This window comes from Oreochromis aureus, linkage group 3, assembly GCF_013358895.1.
Source record: "Oreochromis aureus strain Israel breed Guangdong linkage group 3, ZZ_aureus, whole genome shotgun sequence".
NCBI classification, from domain to species: domain Eukaryota; kingdom Metazoa; phylum Chordata; class Actinopteri; order Cichliformes; family Cichlidae; genus Oreochromis; species Oreochromis aureus.
The window spans coordinates 33,412,657-33,431,979 of record NC_052944.1 but is presented as its reverse complement, the minus strand read 5'-3'; the positions used below and the strand labels follow the sequence as shown (position 1 = coordinate 33,431,979).

Below are 19,323 nucleotides of genomic sequence, written 5' to 3'. Positions count from 1 at the left end.
TTAGTGAACAGAGCCTACAGCCTGCAGGAACAAAAATGGTATAGACAGCATTGTATTGAACAGATCTAAATGAATACAAACGTGCAATAAAACTCTGAATTTGTCTCAGAATGTCATCTCTATGTCTGTTTTTAGCTAAGTGCCTTTTGTTTAGATGAACTGTTGGACTTCCAGACCAGCAGGTTTAGGGAAGACTTTATGGGGTCTCACTCTTTCGGTTTTCATGTTTAAAGAATTCAATCCACCAGAGGCCTCAACACAAAACTCTGGTGTACTGTGAAGTGCAGAGAGACACCTCCTGCTCATAGGCTCAATCATCACAGTAGAATCTCTTTAGTCAAGAGACTAGAAGTATTAACTGTTTATTTTATATGTAAAAATCTGTGATTCAACCCCAACATGAATTCGATCTTAAAGGCTGTAAAAAATTATGCATCTAAATGTTTCAGCTGGCGAACCAGTGCAACCATAAAAGGTGAATATTTCAGTCAAAGTGCAAGTGGTCAGACCCGGTAATGTAATTGAAGCAGTGCTTAAAAGGATGACCTTAAAGGGAGATCAGCTGGATTTAAATCCAGTATAGCTTGTTTTATTCTCTCTTTGTTTCCTTCTTTCTTGGAAGATCATTTCAGCAAACTTAAAGCTACTTAAGAAGAAATGAGGGAGACGTTCTGGGTTTTTGTGCGTACCATCTCCACTACTTCCACCTCAGCATTGATGCGTAGCTGATAGGTGAAGGTTAACAAATCCTTCTTCATCTGGATGGAATTATCCTCCATCTGGGCCACTGTGAAGATGCGCACTGAACACTGGTGCCACACCTGGGCAGAGACAAAGCAGAGGGTTCAGCGGAAACTTTAAAGGCTTTGTTAGAGTTTAAGATCAACACTTTGTTTTCTTGCCTTGTGTTGTCGCAGGAGGAAAGGTAGAAGCATCAACAGAGACTTGACGTGAGCGTCTTCGTCCAGTTTTAATAATACCAACAGCTGAGGCCTGGACACGGACAGACAAGGCGATGAACAAGAGCGTGTGTGCGTTATTAGTTATATTAGTGACAGCAGAGCCGCAGATTGTCTGACTTTATGCTGTCTACATTTTTAAATGGGCTTTGAAAACTGTATAGCCACAACTGATTTCTCAAAGTGCTTAGACAAAAAAAACAAACAAAAAAAAAAAAACCCCACAAAAACCCGGCGATCTGATCATTTGTAATTCAATGCTAACTTGATAAACATCAGCTGAGGACTGTGAGACATGATGGAAGCGCTGGAAAGGATAATAAATAGGCCTTTCATTTAGCCTGATGTGCATCTCCCCAGATGTGAAACCACAGCACCACTATGAGCCAACTCATTTTCAGAGCTCGCTCACTCCCCCATCTTCTCAATTTGTGATGCAGTTAGTGAAGAAAAACACAGTCAGTTCAGCTCAGTCAGCATCATTTGAAGCACATAAAGAGACACAACAAAGTCACACGGAGGCCCCATGGCTGGCTAACATGTCAAAATGTAATTACGGAGCAACAAACTGAAATTCAGTTTATTTGTGCCATAAAAGCTGTGTCCAGCAACCTGGAGCTCTCCTAGATCTGTTTGAGTAAAAATGATAGGAGTGACCTGCAGTGCTTAATTTACTGATCTACTATAAGTACTACTGCCCACCAAAAGAGAAGAACATTCAAATCATCTGATTCTTGTTTATAATGCTGAATGTGAAGCAGATTCTGATGTCTTGCAGCTTTACTCCCAGCACTGCACGCAAACTTAAGTGCAAACACTCAACCAACTTCTAAAAGGTCAACTTGCACCCTGTGTTTGTGAGACATTTCAATACCTCCAGTTTTTAGTATGCGGTGGTCCTTCCAGCCTCAGCAGAGCATAACGGGCAGCGCTGAGTGACAGACCACGGATCCCATCTCCCCACTCCTTCTCTGCTCTGATACACAACCACACCCAGACATACACACAAAGTATAAGAGGACATACAGCTATATTTATTTATTCACACACAGTATACACTGTACACTCCTCTGAGTCCCCCTGAAAATAAAATAAACACGTTTACACGAAACAAACACGAAACAGACATGTTTACACACCAGTCTGTACATGCACAATCATGTGGAGGGAGTACATCTCCATGGCAACATACCCTTGATACTGAATGTAGTTGTAGCTCATACCGGCGATCACCATGGCAACGATTGCATAATACCAAGAGGATATAAACATGAGCGCCAGGCAGAAAGTCATCCCCAGAAAGGACAAGCTCCTGGACAGATGAGCAGAGCAGACGTCAGAGAGTGAGAGAAAGACAGAGAGAGAGAGTGTGAGTGAGTGAGTGAGTGAGTCTTTGGTAATACCAGTGGTAGTATGAGAAGCGAGACCTCCAGCTGGGTGTCCTCAGGAGGGTCTGGAGGGCACAGGCCAGGTTTACAAACAGGTAGCACATGAGGAAGAACCTGGAAAGAGGGTTAGAGATTCAAACTGAGGTTTATGAAGGCAGACACTAAGTGTGGATGTACACATGCACACACGTGTAACATAACTTCATCTTACATTGTCAGAACAGGAGCCACCATGTCCAGAGATGCGATGAGAATCCCCAGCTCAGCTATCAGAGCTGTCAGCAGCAGGGCCCACGTAGGTTCCCCGTTAGCTTCCCCGTGGCCAAACACCTGCCAGAAACACACAGAGTTCAAATATACACACACAGACCCAGCAAATCACACTATGTTTAAGGAAATGGCAAGTACTGCAAATGGAAAAAAAAAATCTGATAGTTATTACATAGAGAGTGGAAGGAGGCAATAGCCTGAGCACTGAGAATCAAAGAAATAATCAAAAGCTTCAGTGAAAGCAGGAACTGCAGAAAATACAGCATCTCCAGGTAACTACTAATTACACTTAAACTACCTAAATAAATGGGTCACACTGTACATGAGAGAAAACATAAAACACCATCACTTTAAAGCTTTTTAAAGCACCACAGTTCCATCAAGGTATTTGCACACCGTCTTCCCCCTGCTGCAAGATGTTTCTGTATGCAAGTGGAAATAACTGAAGTATGCAGCATAAATATCGGTAATTCAACATCAGCAGGGATCTCTGCTTCACACAGTATCATTAAGTTCATCCTGAGCACAACAAGAATACAGGAGAAGTGCTTGGACAGTCCCTGTAATTAAACTGAAAACTAGCAGCTCTAACCCGGAGGAAGGGGATGATGTTGTCTTTGGCGATGGCCTGCAGGAGTCGTGGAGCGCCGGTCAAAGACTGGAGGCCCGCGTCACATGTGGAGAAGAAGGACCTGATCACAATGACCCACGGCGAGGGCCAAGCCAAAGTTCCCACCACCAGATTGCCTTTAACTGAATCTCCAAACCTGCAGAAGTAACAACACATAAAGTAGTTTAAGCATCAAAGTCCTTCTGCCTCACATACAACACAACACATGCAAATACAAACACAAGAGCAAAAAACAAAACAAAGTACTTTCAGTGCCACAAAAATCGGACTGTGCTGAGAAAATTCGAAGAACTGCCTCTCAGTCATACGCCTCCACTGCCTGGTCGAGATACACCATCCAGTCTCTGTGGACTCTCCACATAAATCACAACAGCACTCGCCTCAAGATGCTTTATTTTGTAATGTAAAGGCACTACAGTAGCACGGATGCCCCCCTGTAAACAAGAACCTGAGGACAGTAGGAAGGAAAAACTCCCTTTTAACAGGAAGAAATCTCCACCTCACCCTCAGACACGACCAGTTGAGGGGACGAAGACAGGACAAAAAACACGCTGTGGAAGAGAGCCAGAGATTAACAGTAACTAATAATTAAATGCTGAGTCATGTGCCAACACTCAGAGTGAAGAAGATGAGTGAAGAAGAAACAGTGCATCACAGGAAGCTCACAACAGCCTAGGACTATTACAGAGTAACTAAGGGAGGACTCAGAGTCACCTGATCCAACCCCAACTATAATTTTTTTTATTTTCAAAAAGAAAGGTTTTAAGTTTTAAAAGCAGAGATGGTGTCTGTCTCCTGATTCCAAACTGGAAGCTGGTTCCATAGAAGAGAGGCCTGACACTGAAGGCTCTGCCTCCCATTCTACCATTAAATACTCCAGGAACAACAAGTAAGCCCGCAGTCTGGGAGTGAAGTGCTCTAATGGGGTAACAGCGAGAATGGTGAGCAAACTAAAGGTGAACTTTCGACCTTTGACCTTGATCTTAACCTTTGATTAGCAAATTTCAATCAGTCCACCTTTTTTTTTTTTGTCACTGAATGATTGATGTATTTTGAACATGACTAAAATAACAACAAAATACACTTTAAACAATAATGAAACAAAGAAAGAGTTGGTACAAACAGACTTAAAAGTAAACTCATTTGATCCTACCTCAATATACAATATACATGTATAATTACATACAATTATATAAGTCTACAAACAGATTTCATGCATAAAAATCCTAATAATGATGAAGCTAAATGTTGGGTTTAATTGTGCCTGTCTGTAGAACAAATGAAATGTTTTGAATAAAAAGGGGTCAACTCATATCTCAAATCAGGCAACAAAGTATGTATTTCATTTACAGTGACAGAGTTTTTTTTCCCCCTTCCCCTCCTTCCTCTCCCCCTCCTTTTTACATAAAATATAATTACCATTATATAAACAATCACATATCTATGTCTATACATATATATTTATATACCTAAATGAGTACATACAAAGGAGGGGAGAGAGAAAAAAAAAGAAATAAGAGAAAGAAAGAGAAAAACAAAACAAAACAAACCCCCCCCCCCGAAAAAGAACTATACACCTGCCCAAACCTATGTATATAATCTTGGAGCCGATATGGGAGGAGGCCATCCCTCCCAGTTTTACTTATTAAAGTAATCTATAAAGGGTTGCCAAATTAGGTAAAACTGTTTAACATTATCTCTCAATGAAAACTTAATTTTCTCCAACTGTAAATGATACATTGTGTCTCTTAACAAAGCAGAGTGAGTTGGGGGGGCTTTATTTTTCCAATTTAGAAGTATAAGGCGTCTTGCAAGCAATGTTATAAAACTCAAAACACGAATTTGTTTATTATTTAAGTATTTAAGTGTCGCTACACCAAAAAGTGCCATTACTGGGTCTGGAGGGAGCTGTTTTTTAAAAATATCAGACAAAGTTTTAAATATTTTAGACCAGTAGGTGGCAATGTTAGGACATGTCCAAAACATATGTGACAATGAGGCAGAATTCTGGCCACATCGATCACATCTTGAGTCCGCCCCTGGAAACATCCTTGAAACCTTCAATTTAGACAAATGGAGCCTACGCAGGACCTTAAATTGTAATAGTCCGTGCCTGCAACAGACAGAAGTAGAGTGAACCAGTTCTTGTGCTTTAGCCCATTGATCTTCAGTGATGTTAGTACCCAGTTCCTCACTCCAAGCGTTTCTCAAGTGGTCCAATGTAGTTGTACTGTGTATTTGCAAAAGTTAGTTATAGATCTTAGAAATAGCTCCTTTCTTTAGCGGGTTCATCGGGAACAGATCATCTGAAACTAGCTTTTGTGGTTCATTGGGAAAGGATGGAAACGTTTCTTTAATAAAATGACGTATTTGTAAATACTTGAAAAAAATCTCTGTTTTCTATGGAAAATTTTTTGCTGAAGTTGTTGAAACGAAGGAAAAAGATGATCAATAAACAGATCCTTGATTGTGTGTATCCCTTTGTAAGTCCATAGCTGGAATGTTGATCCTGAGAACAATGTGTATGCTTGATTATGAATTAATGGTGTAAAGACTGAACATTGACGCCAATGAAAATGCCTTCTAATTTGAGACCAAATTTTTAGTGAGTTAGACACTACCAAATTTTTACATTTATGCTTACCCAGATCTGAGTTTGAATGAACCAAAGATTTAAGAGTATTAGAGAAAAAAGTCATACTTTCCATCTGTTCCCAATCAGGTCTATGTTCCCCGCCCCAGAATGACATACAACGTATATTACAGGCCCAATAATAAAACTGAAAGCAAGGCAACCCCATCCCTCCTGTAATCTTGGATCTTTGGAGAAAAATCTTTTTTATTCTGGGTGTCTTCTTGTTCCAGATAAACTGAGAAATTAACTGGTCTATTTTCTTAAAAAAAGTTTTTGTGATCAATATTGAGATACATTGAAACAAAAATAAAAATTTGGGTAAAGTACTCATCCTAATGATATTTATTCGGCCAGCAAGCGAGATGGGCAGTTTAGACAGTCTTTCCAAGTTCTGTTCAGTTTGATGGTATAAATTAATAAAATTATGTTTGAAAAGGCCAGAGAATTCACAGATTACAGTTATTCCAAGATATTTGAAGGTATTTGAGATTGTAAAAGGAAACGAAGTCAATGTAGCGCTATCTAACTTTTATAAAGAACTAATCGGAAACAATATGCTTTTTGTTAAGTTGATTTTGTATCCTGAAATTTTCCCAAATTCAGTTAAAACTGTCATAATTTTTGGCAATGATTTAGTAGGGTCAGTGATATATAGCAACAAATCATCTGCATAGAGAGACACCTTATGTTCTATACCAAATCTCCTTATTCCTTTATAATCCTTTGTAGAGCGTAATTGAATGGCGAGAGGTTCTATGACAAGTGCAAATAGCAATGGGGACAGAGGGCATCCTTGTCTTGTAGAGCGGTGGACGAGGAAAGGACTAGAAGTTATATTATTTGTGTTAACCGAGGCCTGAGGTTTTGTGTAAAGCAGCTTAACAAAGGAGATATAATTAGGGCCAGTCCACATTTTAAAAACAAAAAACAGAATTCAAGGTATTCTCAGAGATGGATGTAAGGATGGACAGACAGCATGGAAATAAAACAGGTGGACAGACTTAATCTACTAATAACACCACATTATTCTCATTAAATATTTCCATGATCAGCATTTAGGTTAAAAACTTCAGAACTGTGTTGTAGCATCTTAAATTGTGCTTTGAGTTGCTTTTGAATTTGAGTGCATGAATGTTCAATCAAACTGTCCGATGAAAGGATACAGACTAAAGAGGTGGTGAGGATGGCGAGGATGGTTCCGATGGGGATGGAGCGCTGAGCATCTTTTAAATCCCCCGACCGGTTGGAGCCGGCCATGATTCCTGAGGAACAAAATCATTCAAAGGAAGAGGAGATAAGTGATAACTCAACAGCTTTGTGCTTAAAATATCAACTTTAATGTTACACTGAATATACCACAGTTTTTTAATAAACACTCTCGTGAGTGTAATGTGTGATCAATATTTCAAATCAACGAGAACCCATCTCCATATTTTTTATTTTTTATTCCCTTTTTTGAAGTGTTTTCAAGCTAAAAAGTGAAAATAAAGCCAACTGCACAGACACACAAACAGAAATCCAAGAATAGATGCCTGACAGGTTTGATCCTGAATCAGCAGCTGCACCGTGAGCGGGAATCAATATCCTACAGCGCTTTTCCTGTCAATGATCCGTTTTCATCACTGAACCAAGCCAACATTAGGTTTAAATTTCTTATATGCTTATATTTCTGAATTAACACTGAGTGCAGCCTAGGTTGTATTTTAGGGACGTCTGTACCTGTGACTGAGGGGAAGAAGATGCCCATGAGCACTGTGAAGGAGGTGATGATGTCAGCAAACACGTACGGATAGCGATCAGAGGCTGGGTGTGCAACTTTAGAGGCGTGGAGGGATCTTTTCTCCAAAACATCCCCTTTGTGTAAGTATGTACTCCACAGGTTCTCTGTATAGAGGGAGAAACAAACCCCCATGTAAGATCAGTCATTGACATTGGCAGAATATAAACATTCACCTACAAATTCACACACAGGAGATTTAGAGGCCCTAATTAGTGTAACATTAGTAAGATGGTATAATGTCTGCCTCCGTCTCCTTCGATAAAATATCCTCCAATTGCTGCTTATCCAGGACTCAGTTGTAGGGGTGCCAGCCCTAGCCAAGAAGTCCAGACCTCCCTCTCCATAGCCACTCCTCAGCCAGGAGGCATCCTAGTGAGATGCCTGAACCACCTCAGCTGGACCCTTTCAATGAGGAGTAGTAGTGGCTCTACTCTGAGCCCCTTCAAATTCTCATTTCTGTGAGCTGTGAAGCCTTCTGCCTCTCGGCTCTACCTAGAAATTCTGTCCTGTCTGTGATATTATGTTCATTTTATTCATCTAAGATGTTTGGCGTGTTCACATATTGGGGGATAAATACTGGATTTCTTATCTTTCTCCTTAAAGCACCAACATAACTTCAGACCAGATTGGTTTTAAAGCATTCTGCTGCATCAGGCCAGCTGAGGTCCATTATTGTTACAGAACACAGTATGTCAGGATTTATTTCACTCCTGTTATTCCATCATTCAGCTGCTCAAGCTGAGTTAATAGCTACAAGGGAAAACATCAATGCTAAGTTCTTCCTGTTTTAATCCCTCTGGGCATTTTGAGCCCAGAGGGAGAGATACTGGTTACTTAACCTTCTTACTGTCACTTAGCAAAAACAACATTAGCACAACAATTTAACGCCTGTTTAAATGTGACGGTTTAACGTTTTAATCTATTATATTTTTTAAAATGCACACTCAGTGAATAAGAAGTAATTTCATACTGGTCAGCTATAAGTGAGGTTCTAGCTTTCAGCCAAGAAACAACACTAACAGTGCAATCCCAGACTTTCCTGGAACTTCCATGGAGACCACAGACTAAAAAGAAGATGGACACAGCCAGACTTGGCCAACGACCACCCTCATCAGATGTAAAAAACAAACAAACAAAGAGGCAACGGTAAAACACTCAGCTTGGCTTCGTAACAGGTGGGTGATATCACATTGGCCGTGTTCATATTTTATATGATCTCTCATTCAGAGAATCACTGCACTCTTCATGCATGCACTCTACCTGATATGGCCCCACTAGTCAGTCCGGGGATCCCTTTAATCTCAGAGAAGTTGTTTGAAGTGAAGTATTCGTCACAGGTGGCGTTGAGCTGTGAGTTATGGCAAAATAACTTCCAAAGATGTGTGGTCTTCTCCACCATCACCTCTGGGACATGGCTGGGGTCAAAGGTGGGGCCCACTGTGCTGTTTTCTATCAGAGAGAAAAACAAAACAAAAACAAAACCAGCATTTCAGAAAAACACACTGGTGTAACTCAGAGAGACTCTTACTCCTCATGACTTGTAACAGAAAGAAGGAAATCTGAACCCACCGTTAATCGTGAAGTTGCTGTCTAATTTCTCAGCTGCAACTTTAACCAGGACAGTTTTACTACAGTGGTTGTCAACAACATCATGGGCGTTGATAGTTCTGTTTCCCAGCATGCATACGCTGTGGATGAAAGCCCAGTCAGTCAAAAATGTGACGCATAAAGAATCGGTCAGCTCTGTGTTTTTCCAAATAATCAGGACTCACGGAAAATCCGCACGCTGAAGGCAGAAACCAGCGCCCGACATAGATGGATAAAATGGAGATGATGACGCAGGCCAAGAAGACGGAGGCCAGTTTGTTCACATACTTGACCCCCACGAAAACCAGCAAGGCCATGAAGAGGAGAAAGATGGAGCCGTATATTCTCATGTTGTTCAACATGGCTGCTCCTTCACCTTCAAAGATAGCTGCTCCGGGTGCAATGTACACCTGTCAGAGGGAGAGGGAAGAGAGTAAGAAGCAGGCCTCACTTATCTGAAGGTTCAGTAATATAAGTGCGTTTAGTGCAAATCAGCCAATCAGGTGATACATATAAATAATATCAGCCTGTCAATAAAACTGGTCAGCCTCCTTTTGTGTCCCTAACTCAGGTCACATGTTTATTTAAAATAACCGACTTTAAGGGTTTTGTGAGGTCCACATATAGTGAAGGCAATGAGTCGTTGCTACCTGGTATCGGTATAGAGTCACAACGTAAGTCTTTACATCCAGAGAAAAGTCTGGAGAACACAATGCTAACTGGAACAACAACAAAGCAAACAAAGCAACTCACCAGAAGGATCTCGACAGCTCCCAGGATGTACATGGCTCCAGCGAAGGTTGTGCCCAAGTAGAAGCACAGGCCTACCGCCCCCCCAAACTCTGGACCCAAGGAGCGGCTGATCATGAAGTAGGAACCTGCCGCTGGAAGGGGGGGGGAGCTGGAGGAGGAAGTTGTATGTAAGGGTTGGAGGAAGTGGAAATAAAGTCGGAGAAAGAGGGATGGAAATAAAGTTGGATGAAGACAGACACAGATTGGAGGGGGAAAAGAAGGCTGGACAAAGAAAGAGAGAAAGAGAGGAGGGGGTGGATGGTTAGTAACATTATGATGTTGGGAGGCAAAAGGGGAGAAAAGAGGAGTGCTTGTAGAAGTAAAGTGAAGCATAATGTTCTATGTGACACAAATACAGACAGTGCGGGATTTCATTCAAACGGCATCTGCAAATGCACACGGCAGCGGCTGCTCAGCTCACTCCAAGTGCTGGACCAGGTCGAGCTTAATGCGTCCAACCTTAACCCTCTGACATCCAGCACCAGGGTGTATGCGAAGAAGCCAACACTCGGATGTTAGCCCGGATTTCACCGTAATGCAGCCCATTGCAATGCTCTCCATTTGTCCCATATGTGTTCACCTTTTTTTTTTTGCACATTATACACATTATTCTGTTTCTATTTATTTGCTATGATTTGCTATTTGTCAAGTAACATTGCTGCACTCACTATCCCGGGTTTGTTTGTGTAAGCGTTCTGTTGCCGGCAAATCAAACATTCTGCAAATTAAGGCAAATACTCAGTTACATGTTTCTTTATATTTTATTATGTTATAGATTAAGTCATTTGTTCATACTTACTTTGTTTGTCTTTTCAGTCTTCATGAGGGTCAGGTGTGGGGAACGCCCACCTGGCATTAGCGGTGTTGACTTGATGCAATATAAATGTGGCAACACTCTACAAGCTTGCAACATTCTTCACTCTTTCCTTGGAAAGATGTTCGCATTTGGCAATCCTTCTCTGAGTTGTTGGAATATTGGACAATGTTGCTTTTGAATGGACTGATTCCTATGCGGAGATTTTCTACTCTAACTTAGCACTCAAAGCATTTTATGCAACTTGTTCACCCAAGAACTTTTTCTATACTTTTCCTAGGTAAGTAATTTCTATGTAAGAATCACGCACACATGTATGTGAGAGCACCTTGGGGTTAGCATCTTGCCTAAAAATAACTGACAAACATGCTTAATCAAACCAGGCACTTTCTGATTACACACAAAGACCCCTGCTAGTCATTAGACTTAAACCACTGCCTGCTTTCAGGATGTGTACAAATACAGCTCATACTAAAGGCACGGATGGTGGTTGACCCCATGATCATTGATTTACAAGACCAATGGCTCAGCAGGCCATCACACCCTGAATGATGTGGTGCACATTTTCCTGATGATAATGTATTTGTTTTATTTATTTTACATTACAGGTTACAGACTGTCCTTTCCCATGAGCATGCGTGGGTTGGGCGGCACAATGATGCAGACATTAGCTTATTTTCACTGTGTAAATAAAACTTAAATAATGTTAAACAATTTTCATCATTTCATATCACCATGATCTAAGCCAAAGTGAAGGTAGACAATAATGAGGTCGGTTTGTAACCTCAAATGTAAATAAAAAAAATATTATTGGGATAACATGTTTTCACAACACTAATAACATTGACTGCTGTCAAATATCAATGCCAGACTCGACTGACATCACTGTCAGCTTTACTCCTCTTATTGTCAAAACTCAATTCAAAACTAAATAAAGAGGAAGATTCTCACTCTAGGTCTCAGACTCCACTGCATGTCAGAAATGTTATACCTGTCCCCGCGCTTCAAATCCATGCGACCGGCACCGATGTGAAGATGTTGCTAGCAACGGCCCGTCGCATTCTGTTTAGAGGTGGGCGGGGCTTACAGGGATACTTCAAAGCGGAGACTTCAAAGCGACTGATGCTGTGACCTCATAGAACACACATCATAACGCAGCACTCTGAAACGCATATAGGCAGGTGTTAGTAGCAGGCACTATCATTCAGTCCAGTCAATGCACCGGAACCAGACACACGAGGTAAGAGCTGACAGTCGTTCACACTGCAGCTAAAAACAGTCAAATGTATTCAGACAACATCAACGCAGCAACTGGGAATCTGCTCATAGATGGCTTTTTTTTAAAAATTAACATGTTACAGTTGCGATACTTGCTGGCAGGTCGCCCAGATGACTGCACCGTCCAGCTAATGTGCAACATGGCCGCTCAGATGGTGAAGCTCTGCACGAACTCTGTCAAAACCCCACTGGTGCAATATAAAATCCCACAAGAACGATGCATCGACAGCCTCTTCAGCCAACTGGAGGTGCGCATCGGCTTTCTTGCTTCCGCTCTCTTCACGGAATGGGATCAGAGAGCTGAAGAAGGCTTTATAAAAGATCTTTTCCGGGTGTCGTGTGGGAGATTCGCCCACTGCACGTCCTGCACCCAGCAGGAAATTCAGGTACAGGAAATTCAGACAGACAATTGTTCTGTCCCACACAGAGAACAACCAGACAAAGATCTGGAGTCCTCGCTGTCTGTGGAACTGTCACAAATGCCAAAACTAGAAGAAGCCTCAGAGGTAGAAACAGAGCCTGAAGAAGCAGCCGTGGCCTCTGAGGAGCAGAAACCCTCTGCGTCACCTCGAGGTGAACCAGAGGGAAAAAGGCTCCTCAGCACACTCCTTCAAGCTGTGCTTTTCCAGGCTGCAAAAGAATCCAAAGCCTGCCCCTTAGACTCCCTCCACCAGCACCTGTTAGATCAAATCTGCTCTGAAATAAAAACAGCAGATTTGACTTTATCACCAAAGGCCCTACAAGACCTTGCAAAGGACATTTTCAAAGACCTCTGCAAGGAAATTCCATTGAATTTAAGAGAGCCGACACTGGACAAACTTTTCATCTCTGTGTTTAAGAAACACCTGGCATCTACAGAGAAACTTGTCCGAGAGTCTTCTGAAATCAAGGCTCAGAAGCAGCTTTCAGTTGATGTCTGCGTGGACGAACTTGTCATGCGTGCTTTCAAAAAAGCACGCGTTTCCTACACAGATGATACAATTTCTGCAATTAAGAACCGCTTGGTCAAGAAGATCTGGGCTGAGGTCCAAGATATTGATTTTCAACCTTCCTCGAAGACCTTCAAAACCTCACACAAGGTCATTTACAAATCTCTACTTAAGGAGTGGAAGGATCCCGAGTGTGTCATGATTTTAATTTGCTTCAACCAGCAAGCAGCTGAGGAAACAGTCATCACGACATTTAAAGAACATCTGATGTCGGCAGCGGCGCCAGCAGGTCGTATCAGCAGGTTCATGTCATTTCTGGGTCGGTGTTTCGGCATCACCCGCAGACAACAGTCGGTGTCTCCCCTGTAAAAACTGATATCAAAGTTACTCTTTAAATTGGCTAACAACAGACGATCAAACAAGCCAATTTATTTAGAGAGTTCTTAAGAACGAGAACTAAAGATGCTGAAATCAGATACAAAAGATATAAAAACAGGTTAACTAATATACTTAGATATAGTAAAAAGGAATACTATATGAAGCAATTACATATAAATAGAAATAATAATAAAAGATTATGGGAAATACTAAACAATGTTATAAAACGTGGGACTGGACAAAATAACTATCCCAAGTATTTCATTTGTAATGACCATGAAGAATACAATATGGATGTTGTGGCAAATAGTCTCAATGAATTCTTTGTAACTGCTGGACCAAATTTAGCAAGAACAATCACTGATCCTGGGAAAGCACAGGAAAAACCGGATACACTGATTGACAGAAATCCATATTCTATGTTTCTTACAGCTGTTGACGAAAATGAAGTTTTGAAATTGTCAAAAGTGTAAAAATCAGAAATCTTTGGATTGTAATGATATTGACATGATAGTGGTTAAAAGAGTCATTGAGGCTATTATAAAACCGTTTACATACATCTGTAATTTATCATTTCAAACTGGTCGATTTCCAGACAGAATGAAAATAGCAAAAGTTATACCTCTATACAAATCTGGCAACAAACACCATTTCACAAACTACAGGCCTGTCTCTTTATTACCTCAATTCTCAAAAATTCTTGAAAAACTGTTTAAAAACCGACTGGAAAAATTTATAGATAAACATAAACTACTCACTGAGAGTCAGTGCAGTTTAGATCAAGCAGATCAACATCATTGGCACTATTAGATTCAATAGAATACATCACAAATTCCATAGACAAAAAGCAATATGTGGCTGGGTTATTCATAGACTTGTCAAAGGCATTTGACACTATAGATCATAATATATTAATAAGAAAACTGGAACGTTATGGTGTCAGAGGGGTAGCTTTAGATTGGGTCCAGAGTTATTTAGGTGACAGGAAGCAGTTTGTGAAATTAAATGGTGGTTGTTCCTTAGGTATGGACATTGCTTGTGGTGTACCCCAAGGGTCAGTTTTGGGTCCAAAATTCTTCAACTTGTACATTAATGACATCTGTAAAGTGTCCAAAGTATTAAAAATGGTACTCTTTGCTGACGATACAAACATTTTTTGCTCTGGTGATGATCTGCAGAATTTATTGGAAGATATGACTAATGAAATAAGTAAAGTGAAGTTCTGGCTTGATAAAACAAATTATCATTAAATTTGAATAAATCTAAACTTATGTTATTTGGAAATAGTAGTTTAAATACAAATGCAAAGATTCAAATAAATGGTGTTGATATTGAAAGAGTCAGTGAAAATAAATTTCTGGGGGTAATAATAGATGAAAAACTTAACTGGAGAGCCCACGTAAGATATATTCATTCCAAAGTATCACGTAGCATTGCAATACTAAACAAGGCAAAGCAGGTATTCGACAGAACATCCCTTCATATTCTATACTGTTCACTGGTTTCACCATACTTAAGCTATTGTGCAGAGGTCTGGGGCAATAACTATAAAACCACATTACATTCACTTTTTACTCTTCAAAAAAAAGCAATTCGAATCATCCACAATGCAGGTTATAGGGAACATACAAACTCACTATTTTTGCAGTCTGAAATATTGAAAATGGATGATCTAGTGAAATTCCAAACAGCACAAATTCTATTCAAAGCAAAAAATAAAGAACTGCCAGGTAATATTCAGAGTATGTTTTTTTTTGAAAGAAGGAAGCTATAATTTAAGGGTTTTGTAACTTCAAAACAGGGAAGGTACGTACTACAAGAAAAAGCTTTTGTGTTTCTGTTCATGGGGTGAAACTATGGAACAGTCTGAATATGGAATTAAAGCAATGTCCAAACATAAAACAGTTCAAAAAGAGTTATAAAAATATGATCTTCTCGAACTATAAAGAAAAGGAAAATATTGAAATTAAGTGAATGTCTCTATTTAAAAATAAATAAATAAATAAATGAATAAAAATAAATAACGATTAAAAAAAAAAAAAAAAATTCATGATGTAACATTATAGCATAAAGTAGATCAGAAATCTGTTCACTATTTCTATTACAAATTATATCAGTAAGGAAGCTGACTAAATATTAACTGATAATTTATGGCAACGGGGTGGGATTAAATAAGTGTTTACTTCTTCCCACTCCCTTTCAACATGTAAATTAATCAGAATGTTCTTTGGGGGTGTTTTTGTATGTATTTTGTATAGTGTATATATATATATATTTTTTTCTCTCTCTCTATTTTCTTTTCTAAATGTACCTGTATATTGTTCACATGTTGAAATAAAAATTACCAACCAACCAACCAACCAACATCCAATGAGTCATTTTAAAAACCCCTGGGCTGGTCGCGGCAGATGGCCATCCCTCCCTGAGCCTGGTTCTGCCGGAAGTTTCTCCCTGTTAAAAGGGAGTTTTTCTTCCCCACTGTCGCCACATGCTTGCTCAGAGGAATTGTCCAATTATCGGGGTTTTGTTTCTAGTCAGTAAATTAAACTGGCACTTTAAATTAATGATCAAATTTCAGAAAATCGAATAAAATTTTAAAACGAAAAATCACACTCTGATTTCTGCTTGCATTCACTGTCCGTCGGACAAATGTATAAATATTCAGCTTAGACTGAACGCATGTCGAGTAGCTGTCATTCAGTCCAAACTGTTTTAGGTAGAAAATGCAGAGAACATCCTGTTGTAATATTTTTAGTGAGATTTGATCCATGCAAAGTTGTACATTTAAATGAAATCATACAGTGAACATGAGATACACCTTCCTGTTTCAGCAGCCAAAACATTAAGCACAACTTTAATAGAAATAACTCCATTTAATAAAATAGATTGGAATAAGGTCATTACAAAAACAAAAGGAGCTTAGTTTTAAGCTTCATCTCTATTAAAATAATTTTAAACAGCGAGTGAGTTGTTTTGTTGATTGAAATTGATAAAAGAAAAAAAATCAATAAAATTTTAAAAGATTATACTTTGATTTCTGGAGGTTTTCTTAAATGAGTGGCCAGTCTGTGGAACAAGAAATCCCCAAGAGAGAAAACATCCCAGCCTGAAGAAGCTGTGACCTCCGAGGAACAGAAACCTTCTGTGTAACATCAAGTTTGCAGAAAGCACAAGCACAGACACAGTCGTTCACACTGCTGCAGCTAAGCACAGTAAAATGTACTCAGACAACATCAACGCAGCCACTGTGGGCCCAGATGACTGCACCGTCCAGCTGCTGGGCAACATGGTAGCTCAGATGGTGCATCTGTGCCATGGCTGATTTTCCAGCATGAAATGTCCACGCTGTTGTGATCATCTCAGCAAGTCCATCAATTGCCTTTCACTCTTCTTTGTCCTTTCACTTGTGTCCTGTTTGTCAGCGTCCCATATAATTTCTTCAAAGTAAGTACTGTATATGATGCCAGTATTTTCCCACATTTTCTAGATGCTGTACCAGTACTGTGTTTAAAATGCCATCAAAAGCTCAATTAAGTGTTATTCTTATTCTTCTTTCTCACCTTTCTCACAAGTCTTCTTTCACTTTTTAAAGGTTGCCGTGTTAAAAAGAAATCTTGTGCTACCATGCGGTTTTGTATTGTTTTGGTAAATAAATAGTTTATGAAAATATCACTAAATCTGTCATTTATTAATTTTAATATTGATTAGTGGTCATGTCTCACCTCTAGTCTTCTTGGTCTTAATTTCAGGTTTCTAGCATGTGTTGTATATATTTCAGGAGGTTGACTGGACCAAGCAGTCTTTTTGTTCCCGCTATGTACTGTTTAAAATCCAGAATAGGGAGGACTGTGTAGGTTTAAGTTTATTAGATTGATGCATATGTACCAATGAGGTTCGGTTTCCTGGTATTTCAAGACGTTTACACAATAAAGGGGTTATTTAAAAAAACCAAAAAACACATACATAAATACATCAAGTCCGTGAATCATGTAGGTGTTTCCGTGTTATGCTAGATTCTGCTTCTGGAAAAAAAACCTCCCTTTTAACAGGAAGAAACCAGGCTTGGAGGGTGAGGGTGGTGGTGCTATAATAATAATAATAATTATAATACATTTTATTTATAGGCGCCTTTCAGACCCTCAAGGTCACCTTACAGTAGCACATAAACAATACCATAAAAAACATTAAAAAAGATGTATATATAGCAAACATGGTAGATAAAATTTAGACATAAACAATCATAAAAGCAAATATAAAAACTGAGCAAGGTAAAAATGGCCTAAGACAGATCAGGTGTATGCAATTCTGAACAGATGGGTTTTGAGTAGTGATTTAAAAGAGGTGAGACAGTGTGTGGTCCGTAGAGCAAGTGGAAGTGCATTCCAAAGTCTCGGGGCAGAACAACTAAAGGCTCTGAGTCCCATGGTAGTCAGGCGAGCAGGTGGAACTGACAGAAAGGAAGCTGAAGAAGAGCGGAGTGTACGAAGGGGTGAGTATGTATGGAGAAGATCGGATAGATATGGAGGAGCGAGGTTATGAAGCGCTTTGAAAGTGAGAAGCAAGATCTTGAAATTGACACGGAGGTGAATTGGGAGCCAATGGAGCTGTTTAAGAACAGGTGTTATCTATTCAGTGGATCTGGTTCTGGAAATAATACGAGCAGCTGTATTTTGAACCAACTGCAGTTTATGTTTAAAAGATGCTCAGCGCTCCATCCCCATCGGAACCATCCTTGCCATCCTCACCACCTCTTTAGTCTGTATCCTTTCATCGGACAGTTTGATTGAACTTTCATGCACTCAAATTCAAAAGCAACTCAAAGCACAATTTAAGATGCTACAACACAGTTCTGAAGTTTTTAACCTAAGTGCTGATCATGGAAATATTTAATGAGAATAATGTTGTGTTATTAGTAGATTAAGTCTGTCCACCTGTTTTATTTCCATGCTGTCTGTCCATCCTTACATCGATCTCTGAGAATACCTTGAATTCTGTTTTTTGTTTTTAAAAGGTGGACTGATTGAAATTTGCTAATCAAAGGTTAAGATCAAGGTCAAAGGTCGAAAGTTCACCTTTAGTTTGCTCACCATTCTCGCTGTTACCCCATTAGAGCACTTCACTCCCAGACTGCAGGCTTACTTGTTGTTCCTGGAGTATTTAATGGTAGAATGGGAGGCAGAGCCTTCAGTGTCAGGCCTCTCTTCTATGGAACCAGCTTCCAGTTTGGAATCAGGAGACAGACACCATCTCTGCTTTTAAAACTTAAAACCTTTCTTTTTGAAAATAAAAAAAATTATAGTTGGGGTTGGATCAGGTGACTCTGAGTCCTCCCTTAGTTACTCTGTAATAGTCCTAGGCTGTTGTGAGCTTCCTGTGATGCACTGTTTCTTCTTCACTCATCTTCTTCACTCTGAGTGTTGGCACATGACTCAGCATTTAATTATTAGTTACTGTTAATCTCTGGCTCTCTTCCACAGCGTGTTTTTGTCCTGTCTTCGTCCCCTCAACTGATCGTGTCTGAGGGTGAGGTGGAGATTTCTTCCTGTTAAAGGGAGTTTTTCCTTCCTACTGTCCTCAGGTTCTTGTTTACAGGGGGGCATCCGTGCTACTGTAGTGCCTTTACATTACAATATAAAGCATCTTGAGGCGAGTGCTGTTGTGATTTATGTGGAGAGTCCACAGAGACTGGATGGTGTATCTCGACCAGGCAGTGGAGGCGTATGACTGAGAGGCAGTTCTTCGAATTTTCTCAACACAGTCCGATTTTTGTGGCACTGAAAGTACTTTGTTTTGTGTTTTTCCTGACCTGCTGTTCATCCAGATCTGAGCAATGTCGTGTTGTTTGGAGCCTGCATCGAAGGGGTGGTCCTCAGAGACAAGTC

The 19,323-nt window shown here is 39.9% G+C and overlaps 1 protein-coding gene and 1 pseudogene across 1 annotated transcript; one reads left to right on the top strand and one right to left on the bottom strand.

The window, feature by feature from the left end:
* Window positions 1-10,898, bottom strand: LOC120433644 (annotated as a pseudogene).
* Window positions 10,899-11,958: 1,060 nt separating this feature from the next.
* On the top strand, window positions 11,959-13,432 carry LOC120433642. The gene is made up of 2 exons (XM_039600244.1): window positions 11,959-12,096; window positions 12,237-13,432. Exon 2 carries the CDS (start codon window positions 12,266-12,268, stop codon window positions 13,430-13,432), a length of 1,167 nt encoding a protein of 388 aa, XP_039456178.1. The 5' UTR covers window positions 11,959-12,096; window positions 12,237-12,265.
* Window positions 13,433-19,323: the final 5,891 nt, after the last annotated feature.

Coding starts and splice junctions, on each gene's coding strand:
- LOC120433642 (XM_039600244.1), top strand. CDS start 12,266: ATGTGCAACATGGCCGCTCAGATGGTGAAGCTCTGCACGAACTCTGTC.